Below are 19,156 nucleotides of genomic sequence, written 5' to 3'. Positions count from 1 at the left end.
TAAATCTGAAAGGCATTTATTTTTTTAAGATCACAACAGGCTTACACCCGTTTGCTTTAACTATGTTTTAATCGGTTTTATTTGTTTTTATTATATGTGTGGCACTCTGAGATTCTTTTGAAGGAAGAGTGCGATAAAAATGAAATGCATTATTATTATTATTATTATTACACCGAGAGGAAGAGGACAAAAAAACACCAACATGTTAAGAACATGTGTTTTCGTGCAGTGGAAGCATTTGTAATGTTGCAAATGTATAAAAACCACGACAGCTACCTCACGTGCTAACTCCGAAATAAGTACTCAGTAATTCAGATGACGGGGAGGACAACTTTTTATTTATTTTTTTATACACTGTGGCTCCAGGACAGGACAATTCAAGTCTATTGTTTTAGAAATATTGAATCCATGCACCTCTAAGTTTCATAATGTCAATTTGATCTCTAAAGCACCACAAACAACATATGTTATCGCAGGACTCCTTTCACATGGACCAGGTCGAGACCATGCTCTTTGAGAGTCACATGTATTGAGGTCCTGCGTAGCTGTGGCCTTACCTCGCAGTGAGCCCTGAGGCCCGTTTCCTGTAGTCGGGACCAGATACTCTGGATGCGGCCAGCGTGCTCTGGATGGCTGGTGGTGTTTCCGCACATGCACTGGTGCTTCTGCATCAAAGAGTCATACACCAGACCTGGAGAAACACACACACACACACACACACACACACACACATTAATTTGTATATATCTTTGACAACGAGGGCGGGAACAGTTGTTGCAACAAAATCCCTATAATCACACAGCTGAAGTCCCATGGTGTGATTACACGTTGCACCTGTTTTCACCATAAACAAAAAAGGTCACGCCGAGAGGGCCCAGAGAGATGAGGTGACTCTGTGGAGCGAATGACACTTGTTGTGGCGCGCGTCGTCACGAGGCTGAGAATACCTAGCAACAGCTTTGAGCGTACAAACAGCCGCTGCGTGTTGGCTCATCATGCTGTGTGGCTTTCCTCTAACCTGCAATCAGCAGGATTAGAGTGTGTTGCTAGATTGCTGTTTGCCGCTCCACGACGAACCTCTGTGTGAGAGCGACGCACGGCGATGAAAAGCGCAATACATGCTGCAGTGTGTGTGTGTGTGTGTGTGTGTGTGTGTGTGTGTGTGTGTGTGTGCGTTAGACCCATATCATTAGTATTTCTTCTACACACCTGTTGTGAATCGAGGCTTGGCGGGCGGCTCCTGGACTACCATAGGGAAGGAGGCAGAGGCCGGAGACGACTGAGCCCTGGAGAGGGGACGGTGTCCGGCGAAGCTGACCGACAACCCGGCTGCTTCCATGGAGGCTTGGTAGTTCCTCAGCTGGTGGATCCGCTGCTGCTCTAACAGCAGAGCCTGCTGCTCACACACAGAGTGACATGTACTGTTTGACTGCGGGACTGCAATGTCTTCCTCCTTCCAGAAGGTGGCACTAGATTCTTGCAAATACCAAGCTGCTGTGCTAGACAATACATGCTGCAGGCATAAGAGTTGAACTTGTGTTACACACAGTGGCATACAGGGTTTCTTCTCTTCTGTACAGTGTATCGCATGACAACCACACAAATATGGCAGCAATGCAATCTGGCAAGTTTGACAGGCTGTTAACTTCGAGGTCTAACAATACTGTTCATGTGAGCAATCGGCTGAAAAAGACTAACAGCGGTAGATAAATAATGAGCCATCAAACTTCAAAACACAGCAAAGTGAGAGGCACACGCTTATTGAGGATTTCATTTGAAAAGTGTCTTGTGTTAGAACATGGAAACTTCACCCAAGTGTGCGCCGTGTGCACCTGGGTTACATGTCTGACAGCAAGCAATCCCGTTGTTCAATTCGGATGGGCGTGTCTGCTTACATTGGGCGCCATGGCGACAGTGCGGGGAGTGCCTGATTGAATTTGGCTGAGAGGACAGCAGGGATGGGCTAGACCGATGAGGACACGGTGTCCTGACTGGGTATGTCTGCGCGCGTGTGTGTGTGTGTGTGTGTGTGTGTGTCAAAATTGAGTGAGGGTTTCCGTGTGGAGAACATTATGAATTGTGAAAGCATGTGGATGTGATTGTCCATGTGGAGTCGTGCTAGGGAGCAGCGTGGAGGAGGCTCACGAGCCATAAGCTATGCATGAAAAATAAAACTAAAAACCCACTACTCTGCATAAGCAGAACATGTGTGTGTACAACCTGCGTTCTACTAAAACTCAGAATGTGGACAAACAGTCAAGAGGATTGAATGTAGAGTATAATACTACTAATAATAGTTTCAGTTAGACACTAGCTCCATCTGTCACTGCTGTAAGAGCATTTAGGCAACCAGTGGCAAATAAGTCATTATTATGGTAATACACACACATGATGAGATAATGTTTCCGAGAAGGGATTTGAACGCCAATATTAAAATCCGTTTCATCTTCCCTCTTTTTATTTTGACACCGGAAAGTCTGAAAAGCAGATTGAACTTGTATAATCTGCATTTTAACTGACTAATTCAACAATTTATCTCATTCATTCTTTGTCTCACTCTCCTCATCCCTTTCATTTTCAACCAGACTTTTATCCGTGTATCGTTTTATCATCTTCCCGCTGTTTCCTGCTTTGCATCGTCTTCTCCTCCCACTCCCACCTGCCCTCCTCTTCCCGCGTCCTTCCTCACCTGTCGGAACAGGAAGTCCTGCTCGACTAGCTCCTGGGGGTCTGGGGGCTCCTGCTTGATGACCAGCCCGCGCAGAGGCCCCGCCTCCTGCGCAGACAACGACGAGCATGACAGGGAGAGCCCCTGGTGCTCCCTGAGTTCCTCCTCCGTCTCCTCCGGGTGACTCTGGTGCTGCCTGGCCGGCCCCGAGGCGCTGGAGCCCACGGACGAGACCTGATCCCCGGGCTTGGACATGATCTAGAGGGAGAGGAGAGAGAAAGTCCAGGTGAGAGGTTTCACAAGAACCCAGGCTGGGTTGTGATTACATCACAGGTTTAATTAAGGGACAGTTTAAACCCAGGTGAGTTCTATGATGCTGCTGCTGAAATTCTCTCAAGATACCAGTTCAGCAAGGAAACTGTTAAGTAGCTGAACAGGAAGATTGGACCAGCTGTTTCCCTTACATTACTGTATGTATTTTTATATCTATTATTTGACTATATTGCTCCATTAAGTTGGCCTTCAAGTTGTTCTCAAAAGGAGGAGAAATTAGAGCTTTTCTGTCGAGCCATCACGAGAAACCAACAGACTTTTTATCTCACTAACTAGCAAACAATGGATTTTTTTGTAAAGGACTACAAAGCAGCTGAAACTTAACTGCCCCCCTCTTTTAGAACAAGCATCTCCACATTGATTAAACTAGAACACTATTCGAAAAACTAAACAAGGATTTGCTTTTAAATCTTCAACAGAGATCTGCTTATTTGAAATGAATTAACTCAATTAAATTAATCCTTGTTTAGACATCATCTTTTAGAGACGTCATCAGGACTAAAAGACTTCATGCCCGAGAGAACACCAGGGACGGCCGTGCCTTACAGCCTGCACCACTCCAACAAGTACGGGTGTTTTTCACTCCAAAAATAGCTGACGGCTCGGCTCGAGTACAAAACAACAAACGTAAAAGACCTTAAGGTTATCCAAACAAACGCTAACATTAGCCAGGCACTTGTACTTTTTGTACACACCGAGATAACACAGACCTGTACTCTGACCTCTTATTATTAATTAATTTACTTAGAGATCTCAATAACTTCTATCAGAAATGCACACACACACACACACACACACACACACACACACACACACACACACACACACACACACACACACACAGGAGAGGAAAACGAGGGAGAAAGAGAGGGAAGAATTGTAGAGGGGGCCGTTGGAGGAATCTTGTTGTGGCAGCTGTCCCCGTCCCTGTCGTCAAAGACCTCAACCTTGATGCGTAGGTCATGATTGGAGTGGACCACTGCATGGAACGAACACACACATACAGAGACACACACACACACACACACACACACACACACACACACACACACACACACACACACACACACACACACACACACACACACACACACACACACACACACACACACACACACACAAGGCTGGCATATTGCCCAGGGAACAGTCCATTGACGTCAGAGAGCAAGCTCTTGCCTCATCCCGGTCCCTCTTCTCCAAACAAACTCAAAACACTCATTCACTCCTGCTGCTCTGATTCTCGCTCTTCCTCTCGCTCTCGCTCTCTCTCTCTCTCTCTCTCTCTCTCTCTCTCTCTACCCAGCCCTCTTTTTAAACAGAGGGAATAGTTGCTGGGATATGAACCATGAGGGGGACAGGCACTACATAAGCCTGTTGAATCAGTTCGAGGACACACACACACACACACACACACACACACACACACATGCGCAGAGACAGAGAGAGATAGAGATAGAGATATAGAAAGAGAGAGAGAGAGACTGTATGCACAAACACTCGATACTAGTTGTCCCAGCCTGTCGGCCTTCCTCACACATGCACTTTTACACCCCAGTATCGCCTTAGCTGTCTCGGGTAATTGACGTGGAAGCAGCCGGCTCTGGCTGGAACCATTTCAAGATTCATTCATTCCTTTCTTTGCTGCCAACGTGTCCGACAGTTAAAGCGAACATTTGAGGGAGCAGGAAGGAATCCTTTTCCTTGCTGACTTGACGAAAATAAATAAAAGAGATCGAGGAAAGGAAGATTCATGTCTTACAAAGTGGTGGATGTCCAATGGTGATCAATGAAACTTAAACACAGCATACCACTGGGACATTTGCAAGGATAGTTTCTGACACTGAACTCATGCATATGGTGAGTATCAAATTTAATGGCAGCCACGATGGTCCTTATCTGTAGAATTTAAAACAAAAAGCTAATAAAATCACTCTGCGGAGACATGCTGTACCGCACTTCCTCGCATTAAATGGAAAGTGTATTCTTTTTTAATACCTGGCTTTATTATACAGTAAGCAATCATATATCTTGGGAGTACTTCTACATTTTCCATTGTGCCATGGTATTTGAGAGGCAGTAGAGAGACAAAACAGAGTCAATGACTAGCTGGGGACGTTATTTATTTACATTAGGTATGAAAGAGACTACTGGGTATAGAGCGCAAATGGCTTTGGAACTGTAACATTTTAGTAAGGAGAAAAACAATGCATTTAAAAAAGATTTAAATAAAACGTAACATCTCAGCCAGAGCAGCCATATATTGTATATATTGTATATAAGAAGTGTACGTAGTCACCGTGACGTCACCCATTAGTTTGTGCACTCACTATCTTGTTTTTTTGCAACCAGAAGTGACACGACAGGGTGGAGCAAAGTACAACCGACCAATGGCGACCCCAAAACGGTTACAATTGACGTTCATATACTGAAAAGACACGGTGAAAGGGTTCAGCAAAGACAACGCCCAGACCGGACAATGCCGTGGTAGCGAGCTGTCAATCACAAGGTAGCTTAATCCCCAATTTCTACATTTCATAAAAGAATGCAAAGGTTTGGATTAACGCTGGCAAAGCACTGAATAGAAGTAGAGTATCACATGTCAAGGTATTTTCTTGATGCACACTTTTTGTTTGTTGCCATCACTTAAATAAGTTCCTTATGTACTCCAGGTAACATTCAGAGTGTGATCTCCATACTTTAAATAGTTGCAATAGTGCAAACTCTACACAGAGAAGCCTCAGAAAACCTGGTAGCTGATTGCTGTGAGGCTAATGGGCTTCCCAACGTGCCACCATGCCAGCCAGCTTTTCTTTAATAATGTTGAATTCAACTCAACCAAAAATATGGACACACTTAAACGCAGTGTTTCATTAATTACTGTAGATTTCTGCAATGCACTGGCAGAGTGCCTATTATTCAAATGTAAACGCCGAAAACATCTTAAATAACACGGGTCTGCAGTGAGTGGCCTGTGTGTTAGTACATTTAGGGAATTAGGGGGGAATCCCGTTTCACACATGCACGATTAATTTAAAGCATGAGGCCAGAACATGCCCATAATAATTAACTACCCCTTTATGAATGTCAAATTGAGAAATATATATTTATTTTTCTCTATTTTGAATAGCAATTAGGCACAATTCTCTTTTTTAAGTCGTCTGGAAAAGAGTGTTAACACAAATTGATGTGACATGAAAATAACCTGGTTTTACACATAAGCTGGACTTAATTAGCAGGAGTCACAACAGCCGGGCATTTTCAACGAGAGTCCCTAACAACCCCATTGACACAAGATAATGGGACTAAATCCTACGGGAATATCTGCACACACAAACAACCATCTCCCTCTCTGCAATGACCATATAGTGCTGCAAATTACCTTGTGCACATGCACACACACACACACACACACACACACACACAATGATGCACTGAGCTACACTTCCTGGGTGACCATATATGGAGGCAGCTTCCTCTCGAGCACAGTTGCCAGGGTGACAGGAAGAAGTAGGGATACATGAACACGGACAAGAAAGACTTGCTAGAAGACTTGCTGATTGCAGGCTGATTCATCCTGCTCTTGGAGCAGAGAAGGATTCACAGACATTAAACAAATCAAAGTTGTGTAGATGGACACACACACACACACACACACACACACACACACACACACACACACACACACAGCTGGCTGATCCACCACAGCTGTTCAAATGTTGCCTCAGATACCATTTTTAACACATGCACACATGCATGGATGGCGACCAACACGTGCATACGTACACACACACACCCACACACACACACACACACACACACACACACACACACACACACACACACACACACACAGAACTACCTTGTTGATGATGTGCTGCTGCTGTTGGAACTGTTGTTTGTGTTTCTCCAGGAACTGCTGGTGTTGCTGCTGGACCACCAGCTGCTGCAGAGCCTGAGCCTGTCCACATTGCTGCTGGGGCAGAGGGGCCGACTGGGTTCTCCCAAGGGGGCGGTGGCCGCGAGCAAGTTTGGAGACGGAGGGTGATGGCAGCTGGAGGCCAGCTAGACCAACTGTGGTGAACACAGGAGGATGTCATTGGCGGTTTTTAACAAGCTTGATTCTGTAGTTTGACCATCATTCAGTTTGCTTTTGAATATACTTCATGCGCCACAGATATATACAGTAGGAAGTCAATGACCCAACTGGGGGCTTTACGATGGGATACACAGGGGCAACTTTTTTTTAAAAGAACTCCACCAACCAGGCAAGTTGCAGTTTACCAAAACGTCTGTCCAAAATGTAATCACTTCATCATTCCATCCAGCTTTCACACTGAATTGGCATAGTTGGCATATGATTTGTTGAGCTATAGCCAAATATATTATCTTTTGTGAGGTCACAGTGAGCTTTGACCCCCAAATTCTAATCCGCTCATCCTTGAGTCCAAGAGGACGTTTGTGCCAAATTTGGAGACATTTCCTGAAGGCGTTTGAGGTATCACGAGGTTCACGAGGCCACGGATGTCACCGGCGCGGAGGCATAAAACTTGTCTGATGCATCATGACTGTGATGCATCAGCAATTCAAGCTGTTGAGTGAAATGCAAATGGCTTTGCAAAAATGAGTCCTAGGTCACATTCAAATAAACTACACCACTTTAAGAGAAGATGTAGACAAGGCCCACAACCAAAAGTAGAGCTGTTTATCTAAAAAAACAACTAGTAGGAAATACGTATCTACAATATGTACACGTGTTACTGTTTGACATTTTTTACAGTCATATTAAACAAAGAGCCAATGATGCAAAGCCATACCGTAAGCTTTATAATAAGATTCACTGAACACTGACCCATTGGGTTGTGGCTCTGCTCCAGCAGCACCATGTGTTGGAGGAGGGGGTTGCCCCCTCCGGCCCCGTCCCTGTCCAGAGCCGAAGACGCCAAGTAGGAGGGCAGGTGGGCCGTGGGCAGGAACGGAGGGGTCAGAGGAATCCCCTGCTGTAACGCCAGACGACTCTCACCATCTTGGTGTCCTGACACCATCTACAGAGAGAGAGAGAGAGAGAGAGAAAGATATTGAGACATAAGGATGGAGGCAGATGGACAGAGACAAAGCAGGGTCAAATGAGACAGAATGAGAGTGAGATGGAGAAAGAAAGGCACACATGTAAGGCTCCGTCATGCCCAAAACGATGGATAAGAGCGGTTTTGCAAACTAAATATTCTTTGGTGTAATGAGTAATGCTGCATTAAAGATTTAGAATACTGAGAATTGACTGTACTCACAGCGCTGGCCGGCCCTGTGGCTGGCAGTCCCAGGGTGATGTTGGGCAGTGAAGGGGAGGTGTAGAGAGACAGCTGGCTGACTGAACCCTCCCTGGCAGCCAACCTCTGAAGCAGGGAGACCTGAACACACACACACACACCATTACAGTATATACTCAGAGTACAGTCACAAAGTACACATAGTGTTATGTGCAGTGCATTACTTCGCCTCTATTTCACACACACACATACACAACACGGGCAAACACACTCAGAGCTTGAGCTCTCCATTAAAAAAGACAGACTATGCCAACCTCCTCCCAGAGTCGTCTGGTCACCCGTCTGCCCCCTCACACACACACACAAAAACACACACAATACAACACACACACGCACGCTGGCAGTGATGTCGGTTACCTCTCCTGGGCTGCTGGAGATGGTGACCCCGTTCTCACTGGGGATGTTACTGGAGCTGTTGTTGGGGGAGCTGGGACCTGAGCCCGGCGCGCTGTTGCACGCGGACTCTGTAACACACAACAAAGACATTCGATTTTTCCGAGATGCTCAGCTGTCTAAGATGAAATGTTTTGTTTCGTGATAGTCCTGCTGGGGTGTATTCATAAGTTAAATCCATCTATAAAGTACTGGGGTAATCAGATTCTTTCTTGTGAACCAACAGAGGAAATACAGCAACAAGAGTGCTCACCAGCCACATCTAGGGAGCGCTTCTTGGCGGTAGTGATGGGGCCATCTTTCCTGCGGAGAAGAGGGCTGCTGCGGCGCTCTGTCACCTTCTGCTTTAGCCGGGAGCGGAGCTTCAGGTTGGGCTCCGAGGCTGGCGAGACAGAGAGAGGAAACAGGGACGTGACGGGGGATTTACTCAAAAGGTGGAGGAGTTTCGGTCTGTATTGGGACATAACTCAAAAGTAATTAAAGCTTATCCCCATTCCATTTACCAAATATGTGGTGGAAATAAAGCAATGGCAAGGTTAAGTGTTTCACTTCAAACTGGGCCACCCAGTCTAAAAATATCAAAGCGTTGCACCCCAAAATTACAGATTCCCTGTGAAGTGTCGCTCCGGCAATTAGCTTTCGTGGTAGATTGCCGGGGCCGCACAAGCAGGGGCCTGTCCAGGGGCTAATGAGCCGGTCCCTATAGGACCACACTGTATGTGTTGGCCCGACAGATCCCGGGGTTGAGTTTCGCCGCCGTCATGCGACAGTGGGAAGCGCTGCAACAAGAAAGGAGGCAGCCAACTGGCAGCTTTCTTGACCCCGCGCTTAATGATGCTGCCTCCGCGCTCTGCCAGCGAGCGCTGCTCGTTTCCAGACACTTTCAATCACAAAAACACAGCCACTGTCTGTCGTCACGTGTGTCTGCGCGGCTGGCTCTCGAAAAAAAACATACTGCAGAGTGCCGCGCGGGGGCAGGACGGATGATGATGAGGCAAGCATTCAGTTTATTGTGGGAATCTTGTCAGGCCAGGGCCAGGACCTGACCTCTTCTGGACAATCTCTGCCAGACAACCCCAGACACGGGCATCTTTATTCCCTCCTCCACTGGCTTCCTTCCGTTCAATTAGTTGAAGCTGGGCGGGTTGACCAACGGTTGACCCTTTGCTCTTTCCACAACCTTGTATCAAACAGACCTCGCTAAGTTCGTTAGCCTCAGAGAAGGAGCTGGAACTTTTCGCTACAGCCAAGTGGAAGCAATTGATTGCTCTTTATGTAGTGTAGTGGTTTATTGTCAGAAGACGTATTCAGGGTCACTGCAAACCCTTTGGCCCCTCACTTCCTGTGGCCTTGAATGAGATAGGATGAAGCTACGCAGTGTTTTAATGTACTTCAAAGAGGTACAAGCACTCAATATACCGCCGGGTCGGTGGGGATAAGATGACCAATTGTGCATTTATAATGTCTAAGCGCTTTTTCAAATGCACTTTCAATTTTAAGGGGAACCCGCGCCTGAACTTATGAAACTCAATTATTTAAAAAAGAGCTTCTTCTAAGTGGAGGGCACTCTTCCGAAGTCTTCGTTAAGAGCGATGGAGTGGGTCGGGATAAAATGCTATGCATTAGCTGAACTGACGGTAGCAGAAGGAAAGACTGTGTGAGAAGGAGCGTTGTGCATGTAGGTTCAATTTGAGTCTATTGCACAGGGGATTGTAGTAGTCTGACAGTGCCACAATCATCTCTTGCTATGCTAAATAATAAAAAGAGTCATGTTTAAAAAATAAATAATAGTACACGGGTGTGACCGCAAACTGCCTGCAACGGTGACAGAAACTGTGGTCTATCTGGTGCCAGGGGAGGAAGGACAAGGCAAACTAAACTAACATGATGGAGTAGAGGAGGGGATGAGGGGGGTCATGGTTGTGTTTGTGCGTCCTGAGTCATTAAGAAATCGACAGATAAAAGGCAGAGTGGAGAGAGAGAGAGAGAGAGAGATGAATGGAAGGTTAGAGGGAGGTTAGGGGGGACAGTGAAGGAGAAAGAGAAGGAGGGTGAAGTAGGGGTGTGTGTTTGGTGTGTGTTTGGTGTGTGTTTGCCGGGCACCGGTCGCCACGGGGCGTTCACCTCAGGACGCAGTGACTTTGAAGGGTGTTAATGCCGACTGGGCAAAAGCACACCAGTGTGCACGCGTGCGAACACACTCGCTGCAGAGCGCCCAGACTGGTTTTACTGCTGATGCTGGCACTTTACTGTAGCCCTTTCTTCCATCCATCCCCTCCCCTCTCTCTCCCTCTGAATCTAAATCCCCACTTCTCTCTTTCCCCTGGCATAGCTCCCTCTCTCCTTCGTTGTTGAGCCACTCTCGCTAGGTCTTTTTTCTCCGTGCACATCAGAAGCAACCGTTGGCATAGATGTACGCGCTGCTTCGTTACAGCGCACTTCTCCGTCCTATTTTCTGCTGTTGACGGCCCAAAAAACAGCATTCCTAAACTGCCAAAACAGCATTTTCTTATTCAGTTATTCAGCCATCCTGCCACTTCCTGACTATTGTAACTTTACATCCTCTATTGTCAGGCAACAGCGTGTCTTCGTCTTTGGGGACACTTATTGCTGCTGAGGTAGAAAATGACCTGGGTCGCTTTAATCCACAGTCCTGGCATTATAAAAAGGTACAATTTAAAAAAAGCGATTTCCACACTAGCCATGGGTGGCCAAATTGGCTTTTTAGGCAAGGAAGTGTAATGACACACACGACTTCCCGAATCCAAGGTAGAATTGCATATTCACTTTATATGCTGTGTATGCTCAAAATTATATATGACACGTGGCCTCAAATGTCTCGTTCCAGAAGATAAATTGCCGTATCGGGATTTTTCCAAGCGTGCGTTGCCTCTACGGGTTATCTCCTATTACGCAGCGCTGCTCAAGACAAACTACAGCTTTCAATGCTTCTCTCTGATGCCCTCTCACACTTCCAGATAGCCATTAACGCTCTAAAGTAAAGTCCCTATCTCTACCCATCTGATGACACATCGTTATCAATACCAGATTAAAAGTCTCTGTAAGTGGTGCTCAGTATTGCAATGCAGGAGGAGTGCAGGAGGAAACTGCTGGTTCCCTGATACAAAACATATTGATCAGTTGCTCGTCTGTTTTGACGGACGGGAGTCCCGGGCTTCGTGCTGGGGGAAGCCGTGCTGCTCCTTCAAGGAAGGGCAGAGAGCGGAGGGAGATTTATGGAAATCAATAGAGTAGTTTGCTGTAACTCATCAGTGTTGCTTCCCAGAAATATCTATTGATGATACATTAGGTCTGAGGACCGTAGGTAAACAAATAGATAGACAGGTCTGCTTGTGAATCTCTTTACGACCCAACTGATTGATCAAACATTAAGCTTATCTTTTTACAAAATACATTTATCTACAAATAACATTAGCTATGTTTATACATATATACATACATTCATAACCATCTCTCCTGTTGGCATATGAAGTGAACATAAGCATCGTGACACCAAAGAGCTCGCTGGCATTTTCCCACTGATAGTTACAACGAATGGCGCCTTCTCATTGGTTGTTGTGTCTTTGAAGTGTCAACAAAAAAGTGTGAAGTTCAAAGTAATGAGTTTGAGATTAGATGCAAAAAATACCAGGTATTTAACAACGGATTTGTTTTTTTATTTCAGAGCATCACTATAGCAGCAAACAACTCTTTGCAATGTCGAGATAAAGTTGTTGTTGGCATTGTTGGCGCTGCAAGCACCGTTAGCTGGAAGCCGTCGGCTCAGCAGTCACCATGTTGAGAGCCACGTGGAGACAAGCTCTGAATTCCATCAGGTCCAACAATAAGTGGGGATTAAAGTGGAAGGCGAGGATTGAGGGTTGGAGGAGGAATATATCTTGTATGAAAGTGCAATCTGTATGCGGACTTGCTGCAGGGTTTAAATGTTCAGTGCACAGTGTGGTATGGGAATATGTGTGTGTGTGTGTGAGAGAGAAAGTGTGTGAAAGAGCGAGGGACAAAAGGGGGTCAGCATGACAAGTCTGCATCTGTCATGAAGGCCTTGCAGACTTCCTGCCACTGCATTCAAAGTGGCCCTCTGTGTTCTCCATTATCACAGAGGCTCTCAGACTCGAGACAATGAAGCCCTGTTGGACCTTCACGCCTGGCCCCGCCTTCCTAACGTACATTTAGGATTTACACGCATATGTCCGAACAAACGGGTCATCGCCGCGAGGCGAAAAACGTCATGTGTGACAGCGCCAGTCGTCAGCAGGGCGCACAACTGGGGTGACCACTGTCACTCCCTTCCTTTCCGAACACAGTTCGTCTCTGTCTGCTGATCTAATTTGATCTACAGCGTGTCTGCTCACTGTTGACACAACAGTTCCTCAAACAGCTGTGCGGTAGCCCGAGTGGGCACACTCAGTATTTCCCTCTCGGGTTCTCCGCACAACAAAGAACAATGCCTTCAAATCCTCTCCCGAAATGTTTCTCGATCCATGCACGGGGATGTGTTGGTGCTCCAGTAGTTGGGAATATTCCTGAGCGCCGCTGGAATCCCAGGAAAACTCCCAAGTTACATCGGACTGTCCCTGAAAGTTGAAACTTGCTGTCTTGAAGTTGTGCGCCAGGACAAATCCTTCCCCGCCTCCCGCTCACAGCAGGTGGGTAGGCGTGAAGAGTACACAAGGCCTGGCCTCCAGCTGTGAGAGCAGCGATCCAGCCAAGGCAGCTGCCGGCGCTCAGTGGACAATCACAGCTTGGCCATACTTGACTTGGACAGGGAGACGGAGGATCAACAGTGACGCATCCAAAAGGCAGGAACTGATGGTTTTTTAGGCACTTCGTATGACAATAAGAGTGGTGATGGTTGCTTATTCAAACAGTAGGAGCTTTGACGTCTGTGGAGGAGTGTGTCTGAATGAGTCGACTGGCTTTTTAAAATCTAGACCTGATGATGGAGAGCAAGGCTGAATAGAAATAAGAAAGTCATTTTCAGACTCAAATCCTTGAATATGTCCACATTGACTCACCGTAAGACCTTAAATCCAAGAAAAATAATGATATAATTATTATATATAATAATTGTCTTATTGTCGTTGATGTATCAATGAGCTTTAGAGGTGCTGGGCGGCTGATTTAGCTTTGAGCAGAGCCAGGCAAGATGCTACTTGCTGCTTCCAGTCTTTATGCTAAGCTAAGCTAAGCGGCTGCTGCCTCCGGCTACATATTCCACCCAACTCTTCTGTTCTAAAGTTCCAATTTAGAGCTCCACTCTCCAACCACCTGCCCTCATTTACATAAGAATGGTTGAAAAGACCTCATTAAATAACTTCTGGAGACTATTTTAGGGGCTCCTTTTAATCCTCCAGTGGCTGACTCCTGGTTCATGTGCCTGACTTTGAAACCCAATAAGCCATTTCAATTGCTTATGCAAAAGGAAAAGGAAGATTAGGGCTCCCCTCACGACATGCGGTGGGTGGCTGGTTTTAAGAGACGGAGGAACATGGACGTCAGGAAGCAGCAATACCTCAGCAAAACCCCGGCACCATTCTGTACCTGTTTTGCGGAGAGGGAAGTCGTCTTTTGAGTCGTACGTGCCCAGCATCGGGTGGGTGTACGCTGACAACGCTGTTTGGGGAGGAGAGCTCTGGTCCAAAGAGCTGTGCTGGGTTTTTCTATAACAAAAAGGAAAAATAGATATATTTAATACATCAGTATTTATGTATTTGTTTGCCAATCTCGCTGTTCCCGTTGTACCTTACTTTTTCCACAGACCTCCCCAAGGTCAACACACACGCAGCAGAGGAGACAACAATATGGGTGGAACGGAGAAAGAGACAAAGAGTAGAGAGAGGGGACCGAGACTGTGAGCTGAAAGCATCCTCTTCACGTCTTTTTCACCACAAGACAGCAAAGAGGCCGAGGCCTAGCTTCCTTCTGAGAGGTGGGTGAAAAATGCACATAGACAGGGATGGAGACGGGTTAGAAATGCGGGATGAGAGGAGAGGTGAGGCTCAAAGAGGGAAGAACTGAGGAGGAAGCCAACAGGTAGAGGAGAAAAGAAATGGGAGAAACGGTGACGGCGGCGACAGTGAAAGCAAACCCTTTTCCTCACACACTCTTTGGATCGTTCTGTCATCTCGTGCCTCGGCAGAAATGTTTGACTGCTTAAAGCCTCTTCAAATATTTAAAGCGCGTGAGAGGTGCCATTGTCTTTTCTCTCAGCCCACTTCAAACACACGCACACACCTCAAAGAGAGCCAGCTGTCAATCACCGACGACAAACATCGCCAGGAAATGAAAAAATAAAAGCAACGCTTCTTCTGCGCTGTCAAGACAACTGCAGAGGACTCTGAGAGATGCTAATGTTGACGCTGGCAACTTCTTACACATGCAAGGATACCCACACAACACCAGAAGGTCTGCCATGATTGCAAAAGCCACTTTTATGTCGCTCATTGTTGCGGCTTTTATGTTTGATTTGTTTTCCAAGTGTGGTCGTCGGAGGGGGGGGGGGGAGATAAGAAAAAGGCTTATAAAATTACAAGAATCCAAAGTTTTCATGTGTGTGGAATGTTTCTTAAACAACGTAAAGTTTGAAGGATCTTGTGGATTCTTTGCTTTAAAATGCAGCTTTCCTTTATTATTTTAAGTGCAAGTATTTTAAAGATATGAACTAACTTTACAAGCTCATGGTTTGTTTTTGCATTTTAAAAATTTGACAATGTTGCCTGCTATGGAAAGGAAGGATGCACATTTGTTCTGGGCAGATAGGTGACGTAATGAGTTGCTTTTAGACTACAAGAAATCTGTACGTTAAACAGAATTCTCAACTGAAATAAAGTTGATTTTTGACCCAACATGGCATAGATTCTCCATTCACAATCAGTCACATCCCAAGCCATGAGTGCTTCTGTAGCGGCGGGCTGTGACACTCACCCATACCAAAAGCGTGGGTCGCTGGGCAGACAGTGGTTAAGGCTTCGCTGAGCCAGCGCTTTCTTCTTGTTCAGGACAAACTCCTGAAGTCGCATCTTAACCTCCGTGCTGGCGACTGCACCTGGAGGAGACGGAGAGAGACGTGTGAAACTCAGCAACCAAAAGGGAATGTACACCTTTTCTCGTATTTGTCGCTGCTTCCTTCAGAGCTGCATTTCTTGAGTCGCGCGCCTCAGTGCCTCGGCTGCACTGCGCCTCCCGTCCTATCTGTGAAGCCGACATGAAGGTTACCACAACATCCATCCGTGTTTCGACAGATAATGGGTTCGTAACCGCATGCAGAGCGCGCAGCCTTGCATCAGTTTTCCTGGAACTCCAGAGGCGATAGTAGTGCTCTGTAACTCATGTACGTTTCATTTGGTCTCTCCTCAATTACCACCCTCGTTTCACAGCGGAAAACAAACTGTCCAAGGAGAGGTAGACGAGTGAGTGAGGGAGCGAGAGAGAGACCGAGAAAAAAAGAAGAAGAAGAAGAAGAAGCGAGGAACGAAGTGAGGAGAGCAATAAGGTGTTTTGAGAATACAGGAAAAGCGGAAAAGGTGTGTTTTTCTAAGACTGTGACCGTGGGAGTGATAACAGGTGATGTGTCGAGCTCGAGAGCGAAAGTGGTAAACACAGTACGTGAACGTGACAACGGCTAATATATGCTCACTAAATCACGGTGCAGCTGGAAGTGCTGACATCCCAATATGTCCGCTTTGCCACTGAAGGAAATTGGCTTTTATGAGACTGCCTTCCACGCGATTTATTGCAGTACTTAACAAAGCTTCCTCTGTTTACGAACCCAATGCTCTTTCCACAGACGTCAAAGTGGAGGCTATTGCCCAGCAGAGAATGGTTGGGGAAATACACTTCACTGACAGACGATCATGCTTCTACACATGGGTCCGACGTTAATTATATTGGAATTGATTTGCGCTGAAATGTTTGCTGAAATACCACATCGTAGCCTGTCCATAAAAAACCCCGGAACGGAACACACTTTCAAAGCATTTTACAGTTATACTGACAATGATCATAACAAAAAAACTAAAGTAATTAACTTTACTACATGAATTAACGATGATAAATCTCTGTCGTCACACTTGCATGTCTCATTCTATTGGGATCTTTGTAGCTCGAAGCATTGGATAAAGAGTTTAAGTGAGCCATTTCCCCCTCATTAGCAGTCATTTCCAATTTAAAAGGCACCTTTACCGCATGTTTCGATTCCTTCAAGTCCTGTTTTAAGTGGATACGAACACTGAGTATGTAGTAGGGCAAGTCTAAATCGTTTGCCCCCCTCAAATACGAGGCAATTCAAAGGGTCTTTAATTTTGCCTTCTGTGTATGCAGTATAAAACAATTACAGGAACAATAAAAGCAATTAGCTCAAAGAACAGCCTCCTGCCAGAAAAAAAAATGCAATTGTGTCGAAGCTCATTTGAGTAGGCTAGGACAGCTTTATGTGCCACTTTGCAGCAGGGCCAGCGTCACTCCTGACAGTAATGGCACCATCGGTGCTCTCAAATCCTAATGATGAATATCAAAGTATGGCTGGTTTTTGGACATTAGTGCTCCCAATAGCTTTTATTAATTGTTGAGATCTGGGAATTTTGGCAATATTGAAGAATAAAAAATGTTCAAATCAAGCAGTCTGATGATCTGATATATTTGATAAAAAGCCCCCATAGCAGGAACTGTAGAATTATTACCCCTCTGTCCATCGTAAACATCCATCCCCATTTTCAGATCTCCCTAATCCTTCTCTGACCTTCCCCTATTTGCAATAGTTGCGCATACACAGTTTCCCGATGCAATGAGGGATTATTACCAACATTAATGTCACGCATTTGATTTAATGGCTGAACAAAAAGGTTTAGATAATCTCTCTGTTGGCTTGTTGACAACCGGTCTAATCAGATGTCCTCGTCCCAAGATCTCAGCGGGCAGTTTGGAGAGTACAATGTTACCACGAAGGATGCGATGGTGGCCAAGGCAACAAAAAGGCCAAATTGTCCTTTAATATGAATACTACAAATAATAGGGTTGACGCCAGGGCACAGCAAATGTACTGGTTTAGCTTTGTTGCTGTTATTTGGTTCCTCAAACAATATGACTCTAGGGAAAGGGAACAAATGTAAGAAATAAAATAAAATAAACGAGGGCATGTGTGCCACTTCAATGCCTTGCTCCTCTCGTCTTGGCGCTCTTATTCTGAAATCCCTCTTTGGTGAATGTGCAAGGTCAGGCTGTTCTGACCGCGGGGCAACAGGGACAGGTGCTGTGACAGAGGGGCCGAGTCTCTCCGACACCTGGCGTGATAATATGACATAGTGCTTCGGCACAGTTACAACAGACGCTGCAACCGCATTCGGGAGATGGAAAGGGAATACATGACCAAACATGACAGCTTTATTAAACGCTTGTTCGTGACACGATTGAACCCCAGGGATGCCAATCCGCTAACACTCATAACTGATCTCCTTCAGGTCACTTCTCATTTTCATCACGTTCAATAATGTTTTCAACAACGTTCAGACTCCTTGCGTGACAAAGGCATTCTGGGATTAAAGTACTCACTCTGCTGCCCCCTCTCCTTGTTTTTGAGCTGCAGGAGTTTGTGTTCCCGCTGCTGCTTCTCCATCTCCTGCTCCAGACGCTGCTGCTCCATCTTCCTCTGGTGCTCCAACAGCTCCTGTTGGTGCTTGAGCGCCAGTAAATCCTGTTGGTGCTGGTGGAGAGAGACACAAGACTAAAGGAGGAAGAAAGTAAAAGGAGACAGAGAAGAGTGGGTAAAGGACACTACACAGGATGAGCAAACTGAGAAGACATTGTTTTTTGACAAGGTTTAGAACCAACGCTTTGAAACACTAGCGATTCTGCATCACCACGCAGAATCAAAAATGCTAACCAGGAGACTGAGCCGACTGGAGAATACACGGCAGTTAATTTTCTGTACCCGATTGATTGTCCCCATTGGTTGACCTTGTGGTCATGGCATTGCCATTGAATCCACATCCAAAATGCACACACACGCACACACACACACACACACACACACACACACACATACACTACCAGGTTTACTTGGGCCATGGGGATGACTAAGCAGTAAAATACTGCCACCAGATCAGATTACACTCGCATCGCTTGAGTGTACGCGTGCTTCCTCCCGTCCTTCACCGGGGCGCATTTTTGCTGAGTGCAGTCCTACGGTGGCTGTGTCCAAGGAGGAGGGACTCCTCGGGCCACTCACCTTGACATGCTCCTGCAGCTGGACTTCATGTTGCCGCGACAGCTGCTCGTGCTGCCTCTGGAACTCGGCGATCAGGATCTGCCGCTGGAGCTGCTGCTTGTGTTTGAGGGTCACCAGCTCCTGCTGCAGCTGCTGCTCCGGCTGATCTGTGGGAGATTTTCCGAGACGTTAGAGCCCCTGGATGCAGAGCTGCGT

At 46.1% G+C, this 19,156-nt stretch overlaps 1 protein-coding gene across 1 annotated transcript in view; it reads right to left on the bottom strand.

The window, feature by feature from the left end:
- The window catches only part of hdac4 (histone deacetylase 4), a gene marked incomplete at its 5' end in the record, with an annotated part of 63,701 nt that overhangs the window by 24,158 nt on the left and 20,387 nt on the right, over nucleotides 1–19,156 (bottom strand). The window contains 12 exons of the mRNA XM_079230953.1: nucleotides 558–691; nucleotides 1,210–1,396; nucleotides 2,690–2,926; nucleotides 6,861–7,072; nucleotides 7,851–8,043; nucleotides 8,287–8,406; nucleotides 8,683–8,789; nucleotides 8,972–9,100; nucleotides 14,281–14,399; nucleotides 15,664–15,784; nucleotides 18,286–18,436; nucleotides 18,962–19,107. Of these exons, the coding sequence (XP_079087079.1) occupies nucleotides 558–691; nucleotides 1,210–1,396; nucleotides 2,690–2,926; nucleotides 6,861–7,072; nucleotides 7,851–8,043; nucleotides 8,287–8,406; nucleotides 8,683–8,789; nucleotides 8,972–9,100; nucleotides 14,281–14,399; nucleotides 15,664–15,784; nucleotides 18,286–18,436; nucleotides 18,962–19,107 (1,856 nt within the window). The remainder of the gene's footprint in view (nucleotides 1–557; nucleotides 692–1,209; nucleotides 1,397–2,689; nucleotides 2,927–6,860; nucleotides 7,073–7,850; nucleotides 8,044–8,286; nucleotides 8,407–8,682; nucleotides 8,790–8,971; nucleotides 9,101–14,280; nucleotides 14,400–15,663; nucleotides 15,785–18,285; nucleotides 18,437–18,961; nucleotides 19,108–19,156) is intronic.

The sequence above is a fragment of the Taurulus bubalis genome (assembly GCF_910589615.1).
Source record: "Taurulus bubalis genome assembly, chromosome: 15".
Taxonomy (NCBI): domain Eukaryota; kingdom Metazoa; phylum Chordata; class Actinopteri; order Perciformes; family Cottidae; genus Taurulus; species Taurulus bubalis.
This window is presented reverse-complemented; position numbering and strand designations above follow the sequence as displayed.